General features: G+C 52.2%; 7 protein-coding genes across 7 annotated transcripts; 5 read left to right on the top strand and 2 right to left on the bottom strand.

Annotated features, from left to right (window-relative positions):
• Positions 1-22: 22 nt before the first annotated feature.
• On the top strand, positions 23-2,493 carry BO94DRAFT_535167 (putative lectin family integral membrane protein). The gene is made up of 7 exons (XM_025611715.1): positions 23-528; positions 592-658; positions 717-787; positions 846-1,026; positions 1,075-1,269; positions 1,325-1,859; positions 1,920-2,493. The coding sequence occupies exons 1-7, from the start codon at positions 437-439 to the stop codon at positions 2,045-2,047; spliced, it is 1,269 nt and encodes a 422-aa protein (XP_025467258.1). The 5' UTR covers positions 23-436; the 3' UTR covers positions 2,048-2,493.
• A 969-nt stretch (positions 2,494-3,462) lies between these two features.
• Positions 3,463-6,556, bottom strand: BO94DRAFT_66250 (putative PHD finger domain protein). Its single transcript, XM_025617584.1, has 4 exons — positions 6,454-6,556; positions 4,986-6,385; positions 4,143-4,928; positions 3,463-4,082 (listed from the first exon to the last, which is right to left on the bottom strand). The coding sequence occupies exons 2-4, from the start codon at positions 6,350-6,352 to the stop codon at positions 3,611-3,613; spliced, it is 2,625 nt and encodes an 874-aa protein (XP_025467257.1). The 5' UTR covers positions 6,353-6,385; positions 6,454-6,556; the 3' UTR covers positions 3,463-3,610.
• Positions 6,557-8,755: 2,199 nt separating this feature from the next.
• On the bottom strand, positions 8,756-10,816 carry BO94DRAFT_624268 (curved DNA-binding protein (42 kDa protein); the record flags this gene model as incomplete). Its single annotated transcript, XM_025617202.1, has 5 exons — positions 8,756-9,275; positions 9,362-10,174; positions 10,244-10,348; positions 10,414-10,497; positions 10,789-10,816. 5 exons carry the CDS (start codon positions 10,814-10,816, stop codon positions 9,088-9,090), a joined length of 1,218 nt encoding a protein of 405 aa, XP_025467256.1. The 3' UTR covers positions 8,756-9,087.
• Positions 10,817-12,829: 2,013 nt separating this feature from the next.
• BO94DRAFT_65839 (uncharacterized protein) lies at positions 12,830-14,437 on the top strand. The gene is made up of 3 exons (XM_025617583.1): positions 12,830-13,497; positions 13,558-14,181; positions 14,288-14,437. Exons 1-2 carry the CDS (start codon positions 13,109-13,111, stop codon positions 14,045-14,047), a joined length of 879 nt encoding a protein of 292 aa, XP_025467255.1. The 5' UTR covers positions 12,830-13,108; the 3' UTR covers positions 14,048-14,181; positions 14,288-14,437.
• Positions 14,438-14,661: 224 nt separating this feature from the next.
• BO94DRAFT_466512 (GMC family oxidoreductase) lies at positions 14,662-16,481 on the top strand (the record flags this gene model as incomplete). The annotated part of the gene is made up of 3 exons (XM_025608166.1): positions 14,662-14,950; positions 15,050-16,226; positions 16,280-16,481. The coding sequence occupies 3 exons, from the start codon at positions 14,662-14,664 to the stop codon at positions 16,479-16,481; spliced, it is 1,668 nt and encodes a 555-aa protein (XP_025467254.1).
• Positions 16,482-16,787: 306 nt separating this feature from the next.
• BO94DRAFT_575181 (endonuclease/exonuclease/phosphatase family protein) lies at positions 16,788-18,075 on the top strand. The gene has a single exon (XM_025615064.1). It carries the CDS (start codon positions 16,903-16,905, stop codon positions 17,800-17,802), a length of 900 nt encoding a protein of 299 aa, XP_025467253.1. The 5' UTR covers positions 16,788-16,902; the 3' UTR covers positions 17,803-18,075.
• A 1,261-nt stretch (positions 18,076-19,336) lies between these two features.
• On the top strand, positions 19,337-22,346 carry BO94DRAFT_575180 (SWI/SNF chromatin-remodeling complex subunit SNF5; the record flags this gene model as incomplete). Its single annotated transcript, XM_025615063.1, has 2 exons — positions 19,337-21,409; positions 21,521-22,346. The coding sequence occupies 2 exons, from the start codon at positions 19,337-19,339 to the stop codon at positions 21,854-21,856; spliced, it is 2,409 nt and encodes an 802-aa protein (XP_025467252.1). The 3' UTR covers positions 21,857-22,346.
• Positions 22,347-22,686: the final 340 nt, after the last annotated feature.

Raw genomic sequence — 22,686 nt, 5'->3', positions numbered from 1 at the left:
TGATCTGTTATTGTTGCTGCCGCCGCCCGCTGAACCCCCCAATGGACTTGGCTTCGGACGTAGGAGTCCGTCACTCGGTCGTTCTCTCTAGCCTGGAAATTCGTCATCTGGTTGACTTCTCCCCCGCAACCACTTCCATCGCTCGGGAAATCCGCTTCTGTGTGATCGCCATTGTGGTTGGGTGGACCACCTCGCGCGTTGTCTCCGCCTTGTTGAACCGAAGATCCTCATCTGACCAGTAGCAAGATACTCCTACTACTGGCTTGCTCAGAGCTCCGGCCGTCTTCTTCCTTCTCTTTGCATCAGACACTTGATATTCTTCTAACCATTGACGGCTTCTGCTGTACTTTGGATACATTTCCTCTTAGCATTTTCCCCCGTTGTTTGAAAAGTAGTAACGGCATCATTTGCTTTACGAACCTCCAATTGCATAGACATGATGAAGATCTCTGCTTCCTTCTTGTCCTTCGTGGCTGCTGCAACAGCTCAGTCAGTGATTGAAGCCTCCAGCTTTGGCTTTGGCCAGACGTAAGTACCTTTATTCCACCGATTGTTGCGTTTGTCAACCGTTTATATGCTAACGTATTCCAGACTATCCCCAAATGCCGATTCCATTCCTGGGTGGCAGACTGGAGGAGAATCACACTCCCCCGACATTGTATGTTCTTCATATTCATGGAGATGCCCCAGGCTGTAACGTACTGACTATACCGTAGCTTTCTAACAAGATCATCCTGACACCTCCTTACCCCGGCAACACGAGAGGGTTTGCTTGGTCACAAACGCCGTAAGTCCCAATGCTCTAGTTCCTGCTTTCTTGTGAGTGCGCATTGACGCCGTCTCAGTGTCTCCCAGTTGGAATGGACAGCCGAGTTCCAATTCCGAGCAACTGGTCCCGAAAGGGGTGGTGGTAACCTCCAGCTCTGGTATGCCAAAGACGGGAAAGATAGAATTGGCACTTCTAGCATCTATACCGTCAACCAGTTTGATGGATTTGCTCTCGTCATTGACAGCCATGGTGGAAGGGTAAGTTAATCTTTAATGCCTGACATCTCAGAGCTAATCGTCGTCTAGGGTGGTAGTGTCAGAGGTTTCCTCAATGACGGCACAACGGACTACAAAAGCCAGAGAAGCGTTGATAGCTTGGCCTTTGGACACTGTGACTACCCTTACCGTAACCTTGGGCGGCCCTCTACCGTTCGTCTAAAGCACACCAAGTCTGTCTTCGAGGTTACTGTTGATGATAAGCTGTGCTTCTCAACCGACAAGGTGCGTCTATTAATGACGGCCCTCTTCATCCGTACCAATATCCTAACATGACTAGGTGGTCCTCCCGGCCGGAAATGTCTTTGGTCTAACAGCAGCAACCCCTGAGAACCCCGATTCTTTCGAAATCTTCAAGTTCGTTCTTCAGTCCGTCGACTCGGGTGCAGGCAACACCGTGCCCGTGCAGCAGCAAAACACCTACCAGCAGCCCATTGCCACTCAGGAACAGGCACAGGCCGTGCCCCAACAGCAGCAGCAGCAGCAGCAGGCTCCTTCAGTCGATTCTGGCGCGATTTTCCAGCAATTCGTCGACCTGGGTAACCGCATCCAAGGCGTCAACCAAGCTACCGATACCATCATTCGTGAGCTCGGAAACCAGGGCACCAAGAGCGAGAACCGCCAGGTCGAGCTTCTCCAGCAGTTCGCCAACAAGGACCAAGTCGCCAGCCTGGACGCCAGACTGCAGAAAATTGAACAGATACTGGAGGCTATCCAGCGGGACCTGGAAGGCAAAGACTACCACAAGCGCTTCAACCAGCTGCAGGAAACCCTGCGCTCGTCGCACCTCAGCTTGACCGAGAACCTCTTGGGGGGTAAGTCTCTACCCATAATTCATTCACCTCTCACCAACACCCACTAACCCAACCGACCAGTCGTCACCTCCTCCGCTCCTCGCATGGGCTTCTTCATCTGCATGATCATCGCCTTTCAAGCTCTCTTGGCCGTCGCCTACATCGTCTACAAGCGCCGCCGTGCGAACATGCCCAAGAAGTTCCTCTGAGCTTCCTCTCACTCTCACCTGAGATATACCTCCCCAACACACCACCCAGCAACTTTCCCAATTCTGCGGAAACGATATCACGAGACCTGATAGCGCCATTGTACGGTGTTCTGTTCAACCCACATCATGTGTTACTCTGCCAATCTGTTTTATAGTAGCTAACGTTGTCTCGCATTCCTTCTTTTTACCTGTCGTGTATCTTGTACATTTTATATTTGAGCTTGCAAATCAGTTCCGGGCGCAATCTAGATGGGTTAGGAGAACCTTGATTCATGCAATGTGCTTCACCTGCTATATTTACCCATAACCCAGATGCAACTCGCAGGTTTCATCTGCCAGTGTAAATAAAGTAACAACCCCGTGAGAAATAACATAAACAACAACAGCAGCAACAGTGGTTAAAATAACCCCCCATCATGGCCAACAAATACACATCGATGACTTAGAACAAAAAGCCGGGTTCTACAAGTAAGTAAATGTCTGTAAATGCCTATCATACAGGTAATGGGACGACGATGTTCTCCGCTATGAAGAAAGAAAAAAGCACATCGCTTATGCACACGTCTTGATGGTGAGGAAAGACGACAGAGAATGGCGAAACACAAGAACTGTTACAACATGCATGAGAAAAACGATATTTGCCACCTATTCGGTGAGAGAGAAAACAGGTTGGTCGGGCCAGTGATCCGAGACAACAAGGCACAGGGCGTCAACACGTTCAATGGTTAAAAAAGATTCTGGTCTGGGCCGATTTATTTGCGAGAAAAACCCGTGCGGGTGCCCGGCTGGCGGACCCAAAGGTGAAAAAGCCGCACTTGAGCCGAGAATGGATGACGACGGGATGTAAGGTAAGGTACTCCGTAGCTGGGCTGTTGCCTGGGTGTCAATGATCATTGGTCCATCCCGGGGAGGGATGACCGCAAAAGAAAAGAAAGATCAGGTGTGAGATCCTGAGAGCGAGAATGTCTCGCAGCTATAGATAGCTGGAGGTTTTATGCAACAATCCATATGCTAAAATGTGAAATGCTTCTTTGTATGCGCCGAAAATTTTAACAGCCGAAATGAGACCGAGGTTAGGCCATCTAATGTGGAATTGTAGGACACCAACGCCTGACTTCCGTAATACCAACGAGATTTTTCCTGCCAACCAATGCAAACGATTGCGATGCGCCGCGCCAACCGAAAGATGAACGAGAATTAATAGCGTGATGAAAGTACATGAGCAGTACAACTTGTGGTCATAGCATGGCGTGATAAACTGGAACATTGAAGCCTTTGCAAAGCATACACCGTATTTGCCGGGCGATAAATGATATAAACATGTGCGAATCGAGCATATGGCAGTGGATAAACTGTTCCATTGCAAAGGCACCACTAATAGTTTCAAGACTGCAACCAGGGGAACACGAAGACGGGTCGGCTTGCTTTCTGGGGACAGCAAGACATGCCCGACAACAGGTCACCCTGATTGGTGAGATAGTGGAACCGATCATCATGCACACCTTTGCAAAATATGTAGTCAGCGCAAGACAGCAAAAGCCTTGCGAGTCAAGATACCACAGGCTATTGGCTGTGGCTGCGTTTAGCGTTGATAGTCACTGGCGCTGCAGTAGATGGAGCATCAGTAGGCTCAGCGCTGATGGGTTGAGGCCGCTCAACTTGAGCATTCAGGATCTCGATACGTTGCTCGATTAGGTCTTGTAAAGCGCGAAGCGAAGCGATTTCCGTATTGGCTGAGGGAAGACTGTGTGGGGCATTTGCCTTCAGCTGGTCAATAAGAAGGCCGATTTTGCCATCTTCAGCCCCGGGGCTGGCCTGGCTGCCCTGTGCGAAAGTGATAAGGTTTGCTGCAGCTTCCCGTTCAGCAACAGTGCGTGAGTTCAAGATCGCGGCCGTTGTGTCCTCTTCCGAGGAAGCCGGTTTGTGAGATGAATAGAATGCGTTGGCCTTAGCTATAAGGTGATCAAACTCCGAGGTAGCATATTGGTAATATCGGTCGGCGGCGTCCTTCATCATCTTATACTCCTCATTTTCCCTTCTCCTCAAGTCAGACCAGTCAGACACATAGCAAACTGAACGCCTGGGGTTTACTTACCGCTTGACTCTATAGATGAAGTCGAGTTTCAGGCCTCGCTCTGAAACGCGATACATGATGCCCTCTTCCTCCTGATCTTCCATCCTCTCCACATCCTCCTCATCTGGAAGAACTTCGACGTCTACCATCCGTGGTCGCTTCGGACGACGAATGCGTTTTATCATATCATACCCTTCCTCGTCTTGGACCGTATAAACGAGATCATGCCAAACGTGGTTGGGGCACATCCAATTGTGATGCACCCGGTCACTGCCAGGTCTCTGGGTTGGAGGGATGGCCAGAGGTGGATCGACGCAGTCCATATGGAAAGCGCAAGGACAGTAGTCACATTGAATGATGGGCCGACGACCATTGCTTGTACGTCCACAAGCCGAGCAGAAGATTAGATTTCCTTTGGCATCCACTGTTCGTAGTAGATATGGGTCATCATAACGGCCAGTACGGTTTCCTCGCCCACCACGGGGATTCAGTTTTGGAAGAGGCACGATCTCCTCATACTTTCCATCCTCTCCAGTGCGCACACCAGTAAAGTAATCGCGGAGTCTGGCCGGTAATGCGAAGTCTTTCTGTGGAGCGCTGTCAAGTGCACCCAGCAGGGAAGTTATAGGTCTTGACAACGAGCATTTTGGACAGAACCAATCTCCCTCCGGTGGGTTCGCTGGGTCCAAAGGAGGGTTAAGACACGAGAAGTGGAAGGAGTTCGGACAGCCGTCGCAACACAACAGCTGGCCGCTTCCGTTGCAATTGTGGCAAAAGTCGTTATTTTCTAGACGTTCATTTTCGCTACTACCGGCATGTTAGTGGTCAGATAAAGCACTATAATGGGGATAAAGGAAGAGTTACGTCAAGGTAGGTGTCAGTCGGCGGTTGTCACCGGCATCGCTACTGGCTGGACTCTCGGACCGCTCTCTGCTGCTCGTAGCAGCTCCCACTGACGCTGCCTGAGACCTGCTGGTCGTTGCGGGAACTGGGGAAGATGCGTTGGAAAGACGCTCGGAAGCCAACGAGGAACGTAGTTGACTTTCTGAAGCAATAATGTTCGGGAGTGCCTTCTGCAGACGAGCTCGCTTAATCCGTGCCAATTCTTCGGGAGTTGGCTCATCTTCCAGTGCATGCTTTTGCTGGGGCACCGTAGCAGCACTCGGCGGAATGACTGATTGGCGGCTTGGGGGTTCGGTCTCCGCCTGAGGTGCACTCCCCTTGGCATGCTTCCCCTTGGCGCGAGCGCGTGAAGCTGTCGCCCCTGGCGTCATGCCCGGGGCGAACGTCTCGGCGTCAAATGAGACTGCCGAAGAGAGAGAGGAGATGCTGCTGGCCGACCGGGGGCGAGCCAAGACCGGCGCCGTGGAAAACTCCTCACCGGCTTCCGCCTGGACCTCTTTCCATGCAGCGCGCATGACACTCTGGAAAGCCGAGCGTTCCCGCGGGCCGGGATTCTCCTGGCAGATGCCGTCGAGAATGGAGAGAGCAAATGGGTCTTTGTTGCAAGTCTCCCATAAGCGGAGGAGCCCGCGCGAGACAGGGCGGTTATTTGTCTCCAGCGCTAGGCCGAGGGCCTTTTCGACCGCAATTTTTATCCGCTCTACGTCGATATCTGTCGACTTAGGGACAGGAAGCGCGGTGAAGACAGACATGTCCTGCAAGGTCTTGGTCTTTGTTGGGACAGGCTCAGCGACCGGCTCTTCAGCGGGCGTTAAGGGGGTCTGGGGCTTGTCGTCACCTCGTTCACCATTTGGTGTGGCTTGCGACTCTTTCTTCGCAGAAATATTCTGAACACTGGGCTTTATGGGTGCCAGTCCAGCCTTGCGCAAGTCGGTAGCCGACGGCATGGCCCCCAGCGGACGCATCGTGGACAGTATGGGGTTCGCGTCACTGGACACTGCGGACCATGGCGTATCTGCGTAACTCGGGGCCGGTGCTCTTAGAGGGGGCTCCGCCCATTCTATACTGTTATCAAGTAGATGCGATTCACTCAGGGTATCCGAGGTCCCGTTCCTAGATTGTTCCAGTCGCGATTGGGTTCGAGAAGGTGGATCTTGTAAAGGGTCGGTGGCCACGCGACTGTTCCTGCCAGTCCGCCGTTGCTTTCGGGGTCTTGTCGATTCAGTAAATGAGGAAGCGGTACTTGCTGTAGTCGGCGCGCCGAGTGGAGTGGAAGGGCGGGAGTTGTTGGACCAGGCATGGGACGACGAGCGGAGATTCGGAGCCATTGTTGTAGAGACAGGGCTCGCAAGTTGCAACGGCTGGAGACCCAGGGTTAGCTCGCGGGAATAGAGACTGGTACCAATTAAATAGAACATCAATTACTTACTAATAAGTAGATCCCAAGCGAACACCGAGCGTACCCAGCGTGGCTGGTTGGAATCGAGGCCAGCCCGCGCGCTGTCTGCGGGTTGATGGGAGGAAGAAAGGTTGCGGAGTTCAACTGCCGGAAGTTTTCGAGTCCCAATCAGGCCTCCTAGGGGGTGCGCCGCGGAAGCTGGCACAACCACGGAATCACAAGGCACCCTGGAACTGCTAACTGAGAATGTTAGATCTTCGACACGCGGCTCATGCTGCATAACGTAGAGATTTTATTGTCTTTGTTTTCCGGGTGGTGTACACTTACCAGACTGACCTTGTGCACGTCAAGGGGCTGTGAAAGGGGAAGGCAAGCAATGTCAAGATGGCTTGCTTGTTCACTTCACTCTTGTGCAGGTACCCTCTATGGTACAGTTGAGAATAAGCTGAACGAGTCGTAGCAGTTGTGGTTTAGAGTGCTGAAGTGCTTGGAAAGTTGGTATGACCTGTGACTGGGTCAGCCAGCTGAAATCTTGAAGCTTTTCGCGACCAACTCTTCTGCCCAATGCACAAAGACAAAGGGGCAGGAATGAATAAACTAGCAAATCAAATACAAAGCTTGAGATCCATGCATGAGGACCTTAATGATAGGTAGGGGTACGGACATGGACTGACGCCTCCCGTTGAGAAGACGGGGATGCATGGAAAGCAGAAGCAGAAGGGATAGATGGCTTGTTCGAGTCGCATGACAGACTTACCGAACACGATGTAGTCGATCAATTACTGGAATTATATGGTCCAGCAGAAGTGGCGTACTTGATAGGAGAGAGACACGAAGTATGTGACAAATAGAAAGCTAAGAAGGGGGACGTTGGGATACAGAGATCGAGAAACCAGATTGAGAAGCGTCAAGGAATAAGATAACCCACTACTTCTCTTGAAGTCAAGGAGTCGAGAAGACGATAGTCAAGCAGAATACTGGGTAGATAAGTGTTTAGAGAGATATGGAGGAAGAAGTGCGAAGTGTTAAGAGGAAGGGAACAGGATGACGGTGTGCGTGGAACTTGAGAAGCAGTGAAACTGGCAATAGAAAGACATGCAATGTGTTACACTTGGAGCAGCCAAGTTGCACGCAGCAAGTTCACGGCCAACTTCTTAGCGAAGCTTCCGGTATCAGCTTTTCGACCAGGATGGGTTGCTCTATTCAGAACAATGCTGAATAGCAAGGAATTTCAGTTCTTAAGCACGTGGCTCAAACAGCGATATGGGCCACAAGTAGTAACACGTTGGTGGACAAGACGAGAGGATCTCAGAGCTTCAGCTGGGGAAAGACTGTTGTGGCTGGGGTGCTGGGAGAAGTGAAGAAAAGTGATGAATGATTCTCCGATACTCGCCGTGAGCGAATGGGTGGGGGAAGCAACAACCAAGCAAGAAGCCGCAAGCACGTTCTCCAGATACAGAGACACTTAATGCTAGTTCTGCAACTAAGGCCTTCGTCCGTCCTGAAGTGCTGGAGATCAACAGGATGACTGGGGGTGGGAGTGGAGGGTGAGAGTTACAAGAAAGGGAGATGGAGGAAGAAGGATTGGAGGAGGCAGACGGAGTTCAGTTGGCCCACTCCAACCCCCATGGCTTCTCCGGCACCAGGCGGCCCAACACGCCCACAGCCCCAGGTGAATGTGCTGGGATGGACTGAATCTCACTTTCTCGGTCGACAGCACCTCCTTGGACAGATTGACTGTCTTCCTCCTTTTCCACCTGCATCCTCCCGGCCCGTTGTATGGTAGACTCGCTGCAAGTATATCCTCATATACTTAACCCTACAAAGCTGCCAAGAAGGACGCAATAATCTACTCGGGATAGAATACCCAGCTACATAGCTTAGACAACGAACAAAGGAACTTAGCTGTCATCCCTCGAGTCTTTGTTGAAGAGTGTGGGGTGGCAACGGCTGGGTAAGAACCTGGCACAGCACGACAGTCCCCAAGTAGAAGACTGTATCTGATCAAGCACCTCGAATTTGGCCAAGTATCTAGACGATGCGTGGAAAGTTACTCGGAGCTAGTTATTCTCTTAGATGCGATGCGGAGTGAGCGATGATGACATAAAAGCTCTGATGTCCAAGAGCGCCTGACGGAGGGAAAACATATCCCGACCTTATCGTATGCATGAAACAGTAAAGCGGACACCAGAAAACAGGAATTCATTGCTTTGTAAATGGAAGTAGTGGGATTGGAACCGTGAAGAGCACGGTGTGCGTAGGTAGTAGCAACCGGTGGATACGAGCCGAAGAGGTTCTACTAACTGTATACAATAGCAAAAGCAGCGCACATGGTCTCCCTCTTTTTTTTTTTGCTCTTTTTATTGAAGCATTTACATATCTCGTCTTTCGAACTAGTTATGTGACAACATATTTTGCAATAGGGTACTGTGGGAGAACCAGGTCTCCCAGATGGCTCATCTTTCGCACTGATTCCCGACCCCTCGTCAACTGCAAGAGAACTCGCCGGATGCAGTTCCAAAAAGGATTTTTGTAATGGCGGGCATCGCCAATGCTCCGGTATAACGAAGAATGTTCCCCGCAAAGAAATCATAGGCTTTCATTTGAGCCCAAACCAATGTCCCCATAGATACGTCAGATGTGGCCCCCAGTTAGACGATACGTTTACTCGTCAGCCTTCTTGGCGGTCTTCTTCTTGTTGTTCTTGTTCTTCTTGGAGCCGGTGGACTTGGCCAAGGGGCGCTCAAGAATCTTAAGGATCTCCTCATCCTCGATCTTCTTGTCCGTCTGGAACTTGGAAAGATCAGGCGTGGTAGGGGCAGCAAGCCGGGTGATGCCGTTCTTGGTGATGGCTGGAGTGATGTTAGAAGAGAGAACTTTCCTGGAAATTGTGGCGCCCGCCCAACTACGGACGGGGGATCGAGGGAAGGAAACATACCAATGGTAGTCAACACGCGGGAGACGGGAGCATTGTCGGCATCACCGGCAGGCTCGTACTGTCTCAGGACACCGCCACGGACACATTCGACAACACCAACCTTGGCGGCCTTCTCGTCCTCCAACTGGCGCAAGCTGAAGGGGAACTGGCCGAACTTCTTAACGACCTCAGACAGGGTCTGTCTAGAGCTGGGGCGCTTCAGGCCGTAGGTGGTGGTAGTACGGCGGTGCAGAGTGGCACGGTGGGGGAGAGTCTTGACCTTTCCGGATCCAAGGGACAGACCAAGCTCGACACCCCAGACTTCACCAACGTCGGGAACACCTTCTCCCTTCACACCGGTGCCGGGCGAGAGGATGATCTTCTTCTCGGCCTCAATCTCGTTGCGCTCGAACTGCCAGCTGGTGGTGTTCTCGACAACATTGCAGTCATAGATCTTGGCAACCTTCTCGATCAACTGAGAGATCTGAGCCTGGGTAGGAGGCTTCTGGGCGGCGGCCTTCTGCTTCTCCTCCTCAGTACCACTAGCCAGGAGTCCCGGGGGCACCATGAGTCTCAGGAGAAGCTCGTTGGCGTAGTGAGTGGCGTGGATGAGGTCAGCTTCGCGGCCGGTCACCACATCGGAGGACGAGCTGCTGTCGGCGACAACAACCATGTCGCAAACAATGGCACCAAAGCCATCGATCTGGGCACCGAGCTGGATCTTGATGATTTCACCAGCCTTCAAGGTGGTCTCAGCCTCCGCGGCATCAGACACCAGGGGGGTGTAGGGCGTCACATAGGAGCTGGGGGAGACAGTCGTCGGGTGGGAAATACCTTTCCCAAGGATGACACGTTAATTTGCTGGTTTGAGAACGGGTCTGCATGCTCACAGGGGTAACTTACCCTTCTGGATCTTCTTGCCCTTGTAGACCTTGGCGATCTCCTCATCGAGGAGCTGGTCACCCTTCTGGCAAAGCTCCACGATCTTGCTTCCCTCAACACACCATCCTAGCGGATGAGATTAGATCCCGGGTCCTAAACTGATTGCGACAAGATAATCGAGAGTGACGAACCTGCAACGGCTTCAAGAACCTTGTGCGAGATCTGGGCGGCAGTCTTGTACTTGGTCAAGGTGTCGGGGTTGTTGAGGGAGTAGTCTAGAAACGGACCGAGGTCGAGTCAGTCATGGCGGGGTGCGAACACGCATTCTAAAGCCGTGCATTGCGAGAGACGGGTTGGAAGAAGACATTGACAAGCATTTTGACATGAGGAAAAAAGATAAGGTGAGGTTTCGACTGTCCTCCAGAGCTCCTTAGCTGCTAGCAGTTGCCGCCAAACCTAAGCCGAACCATGACAACGAAAGCAAGCGGGAACCCACAAACGCCGGAGCTTTTTTCAATTTGGGGGGGGAACGAAGAGGGGTATTTGAGCATGGCATGAGTACTTACCAACCTCGGGGGCCTGAGTCTCAGCCATTGTGTATTAGAAGGGGGGATCCTCGCGCTGGTGCGAGGAAGCGTTACAAATCAAGGGTCTCTGGGGGTAGTAGTTCTAGTTCTCAGCAGGAAAGAGAAGAGGAAAATGGACTTTGCTGGAGAGAGCTGGAGAACCTTAGTAGTAGATGGAGTCGTGTGCACCGCGCCGTATTACGCATCATTACGCCCTGGGCGGGGGCTTCGGCCTGGGTTTTCCCACACAGACGGTGGGGTTCCCTTCCCGGCCAGAGTAGGGCTTGGTATCTTATCGTTTTGCTGGTACCTTCCGCTTTGTTGGCTGACCGCCTGCCGTCATAGCCCTCGACGCCCAACCGGCGATTCTTCGCGTCACTCTCCGTCGCTTCGCGACTAGAGGAGGAAACCCAATCGTGGTCGGTAGACCTCCTTCATCGCCTCTTCGAACGTTGAAGGAAACGATTCGACTCTGGCGCGCTGGTTGTCATGTGCGACCCGTATTCATTCATTTCCACCATGTCCCCAATTTCTTCCAGGTACTCCGTAACGCAAGTTCATATGGCAGATTCAAGTATGACATCACATCTCTGAGTCTCTGTCGCCACTACTGAGTTGTCTCCATTCTTGCCCGTAAACCGATCGCTTGCTAGGGCTCCTCACGGATTCAACTGCGGTAACTCGTTTGGACTGAGAATCAGGCCCCTTTCTAGACCAGCACGCTTCTAAACCAGGATGCATCTTTGTCACTGACCACAGAAAGCTATGCCATGTGGGATCTCGAAGGGAGTCGTCTGGAGAGGGGGGGAATAGTCTCTGAAATTGCAAGCTTGAATGGCCTTGCTGTTGGTGGTTGCTAACGACTGCTGTGTGTAGATCCAGCAAAGCCGAACCAGCAAAGGGAATGGGCCCAAATGAGTCATCATACCTTCGTTGTGTTTGATCGCGATGGAGATCAATGCAAGATCATCCAACTCAGACTTGTAAAGAATCGCGTGGCTTACCTGTCCATGCTACACGTTTTACTCTTAGGCTGACACATGGCTCGCTCGGGCGTGCAAAAGTACGGGGTCACAGCTCACGCACCCTTTCCAACACGCACTCTCGGTGAGTATCTCGCGAAACTGTATTGATCATTGGGCGAGGCTGTTGGTCCGTAGGGTGTCTCGATCATTCAATTAGGTTGTACTTGACATCTGCGCTCGTGATGGTTACGAAGATGCCAGGCTTGTTGTAACCGTGCGAATCCGAAGTAGAGCCCTCGACAGGATGCTCGGGGCATCCCACCCCTCAATCCCGCCTGTCAATCCCACCTCATACGCTACTATCTAGAAGGTTTTGCTTAGATGAGACCATACGAGTTCAGTAAGCACATACTCTGGAGCCCCCTGCGAGGTAACGGAGATACCCAGGCGTTTCTGCAGCACTAAAGGATGACTAGCGATTAGTCGGACACTGCCCTCATAGCCCGGCAACGTACATCCACCACACCTCATGGCTATCGACCAATGACTTCCTCCACGCTCTTCAAGCCTGCAGGAATCAACCCCCCCCCCGCCCATGTGTGACAGCTACATGGATGTCCTGCAGATTTTCCGGACCAACCGTCTCTCTCATGGCCCCCCCTACCTATACCGCCCCAGTGTTGAGTTTGCTGAATGGTTTGGGGGCGAAGTCCTGCTCAGCGATGATCTCTTGCAGGGTGAGAGGTGCTGCCTTATATACACCGCTCCCCTCGTCAGGTAGACTGACTTCCACTTGAGGGACACTAGCATCGGCCTCTCGATGTTTCATCCCTCCCTCTGCACGGGCGGGATCTCTCATAGCCGTCAGCAGGTATCATGGCTTCCATCAGAGATGCCTTAAAGGAAGGCACAGGGCTGTCTCATGATGGGAGAGATGTGGCCATCACATTGTCTGTGTGTCTCTTTGTGGCGACTCTAGCCACAGGGCTCCGGTTCTGGTTGTCAAGAATGCAGAGACCGATGTTTCCCATGCCACAAATAATGACTCTCACTTCCTTGGTATGTACCATCGACAACCTTGTTGGCAACAACTGTGAAGGTGCCTCTCCAACTCAACTTTCTAACAGAAGCACACCAGCTCTTTTTCTATTCCTATGCAGTGGGAACCTTCCTGAGTATGATATCTCTGTCCTAGTATACAACAATTGGCTATTTCTAACAGAGGCTGCATTGACTTAGTCCTGACAATTGGGCACGGTGGTTATCCAATGTCACAGATCCAGCACTGGCAACTTACTTTCATGCTCAAGGTAAGTGCGGACCCCGTAGTCATAGTTATTCATACTGACTAGTAGATGAAGTGGGCTTATTACCTTCGATTGTCTTATGCCATAGGCCTAGGCTTGGTCAAATGCAGCGTCTTGATGGCCCTATTAAGGTCCCTCTCTGCTTCATCAAAAGCTCCTCGGATTTTGATCTGGGTTGTAATGGCATTCTGTGCGTCTTGGAGTCTTGTGTCCATCCTCCTAGGACTTCTGGAGTGTCGCCCGTTGAGTTACAACTGGAACTTACAGCGTTCAGATAGTCACTGCATCGATAAGAATGCCGCGTTCTTGGCTATCGGCATTATTGACGTGGTGACAAATGCTGCTATCCTGCTCGTTCCATTGCCAAAGCCTGTAAAAGCAAAAATGACACAACCAGAGAAGCTGACGATGGTCAGTGTACTAGTCATGGGCATGCTGTAAGTATCTCTGTAGAGCCTACGGATGATAGTGCAGATACTAACATGTCTTCTGAGAAGTATTGTTGCTGTCGCGGCAGTCCGGACAGTCACCATCGCTAGAGCCGGCTTCCTCGATATCAATGGCAATGGCAAGATGGTGCTCATTTGGACGACAGTGGAGTGGACGCTTGCGATCATGGTGGCCAATGCTTCTCTCTTCCCCTTGCTTGGCTGGCTTCCTCCCTTTCACTCTATTGAAAGCGGTCCGTATGAACGATCGACATACCAAGTTTCATCTCACTTGCTTGGTCGATTGCAACCACCAAATATGCTTGAATACACTCGGACCTTGACAACAAAAACGACCATCGCTGAGACGGGCTCAATCCACTCTTCTTGGTCTATTATCCGAGGGTTTGGAACCAGTTGGTCGGAGGCAATTGGGCAAGCACAGCAGCCCGACCTCTTTCTGTCACTGGAGCCAGGCGAGGTGCGAGTGCAGACGGAATGGTCGGTAGAACGGTCTGTAGCAAAGACGGGGAGGGAAAGGGGGAAAAGCAAAAGATAGCTGGAATGCAAAGGAAGTTGTAGTACCACCGACTAAGCTGAGATATGATTTTGTGCACTCACCTACAGGCAGGGCGGCGTAGTCGGCCGACGACCGGGGGTTTGCTTGGGCAGAAATGACAGGCACTGTATTCGGTGAGCATCTCTTCCTTCCATTGCGCCCGTCCCGCTCCTGGGCCATTCATGCTTTCACCACCAGACTAAAATCTGACGTGCATCACCCTTCTCCCATGGGATCGAGATACACCTGTGGGTTGTCACAGCCTTGCATCACATGCTCGCGATTTATGCTTTTCCTGAGTGTTTTTACCTTCTTTCCGCTACCTATAGCAAGCCGGATGGCCTTAACAAGGATGCACGGGGCTGACCTGTCGACGGGGTCATTATCAACGAATCCGATTTCATCGGAAGCACAAATTAAGCTTAAGCCACCCTGAAACCCCTGGCATTTATATGGCCTACTCTTCCCACCAGAGATATTCTTCACAGGCTCATAAGCGGGGTAAAACGACTCGGATCTCTGCATGCGGAAGTCAACATCATAAGGATTTCGTTGTACACAGTGCATATTTGCCACATTCTCTGTTAGCTCAACCATTCACTTTGGGTATTAACATGGATACTAGTCAGCAGTTCGACTACATCATTGTTGGTGGCGGCACGGCCGGTTGTGTTTTGGCTTCACGACTGAAACAAGACAACCCCTCTTTGTCAATTCTGCTTATCGAGGCAGGCCCCGATGCCAGCAGCCACCCACTTGTGCCAGATGGAAGTAAGGCCACTCAGCTACTTGGGTCTGAGCTTGACTGGAGCTACAAGACGGTGCCGCAGAAGCATCTCGACGATCGCGTACTTTCGAACCATGCGGGGAAGGCACTGGGTGGTAGTACTGCAATAAACAGTGGTAGGTCTTGTCACCCAGCTCAGACACATATATTTTCAGCTTGCTATAGCGGACATGATGGTGGTACAGTACGTGACTAATACTACATGATTTGGATAGGTGGATGGATGCGAGGAGCAAGGGAAGATTATGACCTCTGGGCCAGCCTAGTTGGCGACCGTCAATGGAGCTACCAAGGCCTCTTGCCCTATTTTCGGAAGCTTGAGAGCCATTTCGACTCTCATGCCGACCCCGAAATTCATGGCTTCAAGGGCCCCATCAAAACCGAATCTGTGTCGTATACCGGCCGCAAATATCCTCTTCGCCAACCGGTGCAAGCGGCTTGGAATGCTGTCGGTGTGACTTACAACCCTGATATCAATTCTGGCAATCCATACGGGCTAGTCGAAGTGGTTGAGAATCGCGTTGGTGGGATACGGCAGATGTCGAGCACAGTCTATCCGCTAGATGTGATAATCATGACGGAGACTTTTGTCAAACGAGTGCTGGTGGAAGAAAGACATGGCAGAAAAATTGCAATTGGCGTGGAGTTGGAAGATGACGGCCAGAGCCGGATCATTACACGTCGGGAAGTCATAGTCTCCGCGGGTGCATACCGAACTCCACAGCTCATGATGCTCTCGGGGATAGGTCCATCGGAGGAGTTGCGAACTCGTGGAATCGACGTTGTCCTTGATCTTCCAGATGTGGGCCGTCACTTTCTAGACCATGTAGCAGTTCCGCAGTGGTGGAAGCTGAGGCATCCAGAAAAAGGGCTTGCGATCGGATCACCCACGCTCAGAGACCCGGCCTGCTTCCGAGGAAATCCTATTGACTTTGTAGTCTTGGAGTCAGTTCCGCTTGAAGGACTTCGTCAAGCCTTGGCTAAGGATGCACCCAATCGCAACCCTGATGAGCACCCCCTTATCTCCTCTCAACGCGTTCATACGGAGACTGTCACCGTTTACGTGGCACAAAACCCTCAGAACCCCATGATCGCTGTGGATGGTACACATATCACAACATTTATGTGCTGTATGCTCCCAACCTCCCGAGGCAGCATCAAGTTGGCAGATCGAGACATCCGAAGCGCACCTCACATTGATCCTAACTATTGTGCTACCGAGACTGACCGATACGTACTACGTGATGGACTGCGAAAGCTGCGGGAAGCTTTGCGCGACACCACAGCCGGGCAAGGAATAATTGACTCGGAAACAGTCGAAGAGAACTTTCAGCCATTGGGTCCAAATACGGATGATCAAGCCATCGATAATCTCATCCGCCGTCGAGCCATGTAAGCAAACTCCACTCTAACCATCTATGCGAGATGGCTGCTGACGAGCATAGGACACTATACCACCCTGCAGGCAGTACGTCTATGGGCAAAGTAGTTGACGGTGATTTGCGTGTAAAGGGGATTGATGGGTTGCGAATTGTTGACGCGAGCGTAATCCCAACTCCGCTAAGCACGCATATACAGGCTTGTGTATACGCATTGGCTGAGCAAGCCGCAGACATAATCTCGGGAACTTGCAGTGTTTTACCCTGACTACTTAGTTATGAGGACTGGAAAACATTGTTGTCGTAGTAGGAACGGACCGCAGCTACTATGTATAAGTATATCCGCTTCTAGTCGATTAATAAACCCGCAATTGAATCTTCCTAACCCATAAATACTGGGGGGCACAAGCGTGCTACAAAATAGCAAGCCACCAGATTCACATGTAACCAAATCGTTATGTTTAGTACTCGGCCACTACTACCAATGTTACAATGTTACATGACTCGGGAGACTTCATGCATGTCGGGCCCCGGTCACAAGCCCGGAGCCGAGAGCACCCCCTCTCCTTCGAACCTTCAATTGCCGGTGTTTCAATACTTTCTGACATTTCCATCGCAAATTAGAGGGATCCATTCCTTTTTCTGATCAGTAAGACTGTTCGGTGAAACTAGACGAACCTCAGTCCATCATGAAGGTCGCGACAGAGCTTCCCCTCCGCATCCTGACACACAACATCCGATATGCAACCTCATTTCCTTTCAAAGGCGAGCGGCCCTGGACAGACAGGGTACAGCCCCTCTTGAACGGGCTACAATATAACACACGTCATTTGGAAACCTTGATCTGCCTACAGGAAGTCTTACACAATCAACTCGTGGACATCCTCGCCGGACTCAATCCCAAACAACAGGCTGACAAAGCCTGGGAGTACATAGGTGTTGGACGAGATGATGGCTGCGAAGCCGGAGAATATGCGCCTATTCTCTACCAACCCTCGATCTGGCAGCTACATCATTGGGAGACTGTCTGGTTATCTGAGACACCCGCTGTTCCGTCCAAGAGCTGGGACGCAGCATCGATTCGCATCGTGACCGTGGGTGTCTTCACCCACCGCGCCAGTCGTCAGACGATCCTAGCGATGAACACTCATCTGGACGACCAGGGCTCTCGTTCTCGGTTCGAAGCCGCTCATATCATCTTGCACAAGATGGAGGAGTACCGGACGGGGGCAGCCTTTGGGCACATAATCTCGGGGGTATTCTTAGCAGGGGATTTCAATAGCCAAGAAGAGCAGGAGGCTTATACTGTCCTGACGGCACCGGAGTCACCTTTAGCAGACGCAGCGAAGTTGGTGAATCCCAGGGAGCACTACGGCAATTACATGACGTGGACGGGGTTTGGATACGAAGGGCAGGATCCGTCACGGATTGACTACGTCCTCCTGGAGTCGACCGCAGACAAGGTTCTCAGCTATGGTCGCCAGCCATGGAAAGTGGAGGGGTATGCGGTTCTGGCGAACCGATTCGACGATGGCGTCTTTAACTCGGACCACCGGGCGGTGGTCATCGATGTGATGTTATGCAACTAGATCCCGTCTGCCTCCCTACCTTTGGTCATTCCGGGGTCATTCCAAGGTTCTGAATGCCTTCTAAGCATAGTACTTTGTAGGGATCAAAGAAGCGTCGGGATTGGAAGCCTGCGCATAGAATGGACGGGGGATCAATCCGGGTGTCTGGCCATCTGGTAGGGTACCGCCGCCATACGAGTCCGTACCGATCCGAAGATCCGGATAATCCACTACAAGACGACGCTGTGACGCCAAGGGCCAGCGATGACGCTCTAGCGCCCGACCGAGTTGTCGGGATGGGGAAAGCGCCGTGTCACCTGATGTCCCGATCCGGTAAAGCGAGCGGACACGCGCTGTTTACCGTACGGAACGGCGGACGGTAATACCGCAGGCATACAGTAACCAGCGTAAGGAAGGTTGCGATCGGACCAGAAGGCAGAGCAGCAGGAGAAAGGACCTGGAATAGCTTCAAGAAAGGTCCCCCAGGGACCATGAACCGGATGCTGGCCACTAGGGAGGCAGCCGGCGCCGCTGGCACCGGGCGAGCCTCCCCTTCCCCCCAGGGCATCTGGCCTCGCACACGGAACCCGAGCAGACCAGACTTGTAACGGGCCGGGCAGAAGCAGAGCGCCTCTCGCCTTTTCTCAGCAGGCTTTCCCTCCTCCCGCTCCTCTTTCCTCTCCTTTTCCCTCCCGCCGCCGCAAAGCCACTCTCGACTTAAAGTGAACAAGGACGGGGACTCTCCGACCACCCCACGTTTCTGTGAGATCGAACGATTGGACCGCGTTCACTAGCATCGACTCCGTCCCCGGAACCCGAAAAATAAGAAACTGGAGCTGGAGTGATACGGCCAGGCCAGGTTCCCCCCGGAGCGGCGTCAGCTGATTAGCCGTTTCTCTTCCGTTTTCTCGCTGAAGGCAAAAGACCCAGACCGGCACGCAGACCCATCCATACTGCCTTCGTTCTGCCCTGGAACCAGCCCCCCCGACGCTCGCCCTGCTCGGATCACGGATAATATTATCCTTCTTTCTTGGTTAGTATTGTTTATTTATTCTATTTTATGCTTGCCTGGTCGCGTCCCCATTCGTCCTGCAATCCTTTCCCTTCCTTCCCTTCCTTCCTTGGTTTGGTCGGTTGGTATGTCTCTGGCCCTCCCATTGCCCTCTGCTTTCTTTATGCTCCGCGCGGCTGTTCGGGCCTGGGCATTGGAGCCGCATCGACTCAGGACAAGGCCATGCGACTCGCTTGGGGTAGCTTTGCGACATGCCCGTCCAATGCACCCTCCCCCCCGACGACGTATCGCGCCGCCGCTCCAGTGCGCCGTCGCGTTCCCACTGCAATTGACTTTCGTGCACACGGATGACTCCTACAGCTGGCTGACCTGGATGTGTTCGATCTTACAGTCCTGTCAAGGATGCTGCCGTGACCGAGTCGTACTTATCCAGTTACCTATCTTCGCCGTTCAATTCACCTCTTGATCTGTTGGTGCAAGTGACGTCTGTTTTGCCTCGCCCGACACGCCAAGGACGACCTCGGAACACACCACTTCCCGATGATGCCCTCCCCCAACCTTTCCCAGTCTGGTCAATTTCCAATGGATGCTCCGTCGGACGATTTTCAGAATGGCACAGGGATGTCGAACATAAGCGGGGATTACCATGGCGCTGTCGCGTCCGACCCTTCCTTGGGACAAGGTGTGGGCGGATCCGATGTGATCGCGGAGGGAAAACAGAATGCGAAAGCTGTTCTCGCGGCATCAGGCGTGTCTCTTACTTCTCCTGAATCGAGCCATGACGCGTCAAATGGCGCCTCTTCAAAGCCGAACAATGCCAACGGATCCGCATCGAGCAAGAAACGATCCCGGGACGGTGCTGTTATCCACCAACCATCTGCGGATGGCCTCCCCGTGCGCGTACGTGAGACGCCAGCCGATAAGATCCTTCTCGAGGATTATGTCAATCGTGAATTTCACCATTCTGCGTTAGCGGCATGGCAGAACCCTAGCCAGGAGCTTTTGCAGCAGAAGCGTGCCGAGCGCGATTACTTTTTGGCAGTACGGCGGGAGAACCACCTGAACCCGGCAGCTCTATATGGCGTTGGCTACGAGGGCTTCGGGAACCAACGTACCGACCTGCGAAATCAACACCCCCAGCTGTTGTACCCCGCAAATCGACGCCGTCCAGGCAATAGGCGGACTAGGGAACTCCGAATCTCCCGCAAGGATTTGAAGGCCCAGAATGAACAAGTCGAAGATTTGGTGCCCATTCGTTTAGACATTGATTGGGAAAAGATCAAGATCCGCGATACATTCACATGGAATCTTCATGATCGCGTGGTTTCCCCTGACTTGTTCGCGGAGAAGCTAGTGGAGGATCTTCGCATCCCTCTTGAGACGTGTGGGCCGTTGGTACGATTGGTCTCTCAGAGTATCCAGGAGCAGCTGTGCGATTATTACCCTCAGATATTCATGGAGGAAGAGCCGCTCGATCCCCACCTTCCATACAGCGCCTACAAGAATGATGAAATGCGCATCCTCGTCAAACTCAACATCACGATTGGCCAGCATACTCTGATTGACCAGTTTGAGTGGGACATCAATGACCCCCACAACTCTCCCGAGGAGTTCGCGGCACGAATGACCGACGATCTGTCTCTTTCTGGCGAGTTCACAACGGCAATTGCGCACTCAATTCGCGAACAATCCCAGCTTTTCACCAAATCCCTCTACATCCTCTCTCACCCATTCGATGGGCGCCCAATCGATGATCCTGACCTGAAGACCGCATTCCTCCCCACTCCCCTATCCTCCTCCTTTAGACCCTTCCAGGCGGCGAAGGAGTTCACGCCCTATTTGTACGAGTTGAACGAAACAGAGCTTGAGCGGACCGAGGTGTCGATATCGCGAGACCAACGTCGGCAGAAACGGTCCGTCAACCGCCGCGGTGGGCCCGCACTGCCTGACCTGAAAGATCGTCAACGGACCATTCGGACCCTGGTTGTTTCGACCGTCATTCCCAATTGCGCAGCTTCCTTGGATGAGAGCAACGTCTACAAGCGGTCTGGCTCAAGCCGTCACAGACGTGCTGCCGTCGGACTTCGTGACACCGGAGAGGAGTCGGAGGAGTCGGACAGCGATGAATCGTCAATAACTGGCTCACCTGCTATTGGTCCACACCTGGCTCAAGGCACCGCGCGTACGAGAGGCATGAGGGGAGCTGCTAGCGCAGCACATGCAGCACTACGGGCGAGTCTAGGCCAGTCCGCCACGCCGGAGCCGCATAACGAGGCGAGAGGAGCTAGTCGGAGGCGTGATTACCGCGAGGAGAGCGTTGTGGAAGAGCCGGAGAAGTTGATCGTGAAGGTCAAAATCTCCAAGGAAAAATTCCGGCAATTCCTCACGCATGGCATCCGGTCGATACAAGGTCTTGCGACACCGGCGGCGCAACCGCCATCCCAGCAGAGTACTCCCCAAGTCCAGACTCCAACCCCGAATCCCATGGCTCCTCCCGCCGCTCCTCAGCCTGAGGTCCGGGTCCCGAGCGTGCCTCCTCCCGGACAACGACCAGTCCCAGCTCAACAGATCGGAGCTGTAGATGCTCCTCAACCCCCTCAGCCAGGAGTCCCCGGGGTGAGTAACTAACGACCTATTACTTCCATCTCGTCACCTCCACGCGGGCCGCAATGTCTGGCTACCGAAGATGTGCCGCAGACAACCACGTACTAACATGGTTTTGTTTAGCCCCCGCCTCCAAGTTGGCTTGCAGCGGGACTAGCACGGTTAAAACTCTCCTACCCGAACGACTCTTTCGAAGGTGTTATGCGTTACACTGCTGTTGATACCGAAACAATGCTGCCGGTCGCGAATTCCAATAGTCAGCCCGGCCACAAACTGAAATACCAATACCTACCACGCATTCGCTGCCACGACTGTCCGGGCAAGTTGTACACCCCGGGCCCTGGCACGACAGTCGACAACTTCGAGGTCCATCTCCGAAACAGACAGCACAAGGAGCGCGTGGAAGAGCGAGTTGCGAAGACGAAAGCAGCAGCAGCCGCCGAGGGCAACGCACCATAATAATTAACGAATGAATGATGGAGCCGGGTTTCTTTTTCCCCCCCCACCTTCTTCTGCATCAATGTAAACTTTACTCTCCTTCTTTTTTACTCCCTTGTCGCGTTCACTATTGGTACCGATTGATCTCTGGTCCCAATCATTGATGTATGTACATGACTGAGCGACTGTTCTTGGTCGGCTTGGAGCCCGTCCATATTCAACTGGTTTTCATCCCTCCATACATTTTTCATCTTGGATGTACCATCATGCTCCTGGTCTCTGATTCGTGAGTTGGACATGGATGTTGATGCTTCTCTTCTCTCATTATATCCTCCTTTCCTTCTCTTGCCTCCCATATATCTCATGGTCGGCGTAAATATGGTCTTCTTTTTTTTTGCCTTTCCATCCATTGTTGTCAGCGTTCAAGAGATCATTCCACCACCTACCTACACATCTACACACCTACCTACTACCTATCTACAAATAAAATCAAAGGTACCTAACTGTTGACCGTTCCATCAAACCACTGATATAGAGTGCCTTTAAGAAATAATCATGAATAGATGAGAGAGACAGTAATCAATTCACTCTGCACATTCCAGTCCCGATGAAAGGAAAACTACCTATCGATACACGTCATGCCACATGTACTTATTTGCTTGCTTATCCGTCCTCCATTCGAAGCAAGGAGTAAGGACGTGTGCGATACATAAAGTATCGAGAACAGAAAATCATACATTGATTGAATACTGACATTGGCATAGACATAGACATAGACATAGATACTGGCATATCCTGATACCTTGAAAGGGAAGGAAGGAGGCGAAGTGAACACAACACAAAGAGGAAAG

This window comes from Aspergillus sclerotioniger, assembly GCF_003184525.1.
Source record: "Aspergillus sclerotioniger CBS 115572 chromosome Unknown BO94scaffold_14, whole genome shotgun sequence".
In the NCBI taxonomy this organism is placed as follows: domain Eukaryota; kingdom Fungi; phylum Ascomycota; class Eurotiomycetes; order Eurotiales; family Aspergillaceae; genus Aspergillus; species Aspergillus sclerotioniger.
Note: the sequence above shows the minus strand (reverse complement) of the source record. Positions and strands in the feature narration are given on the sequence as shown.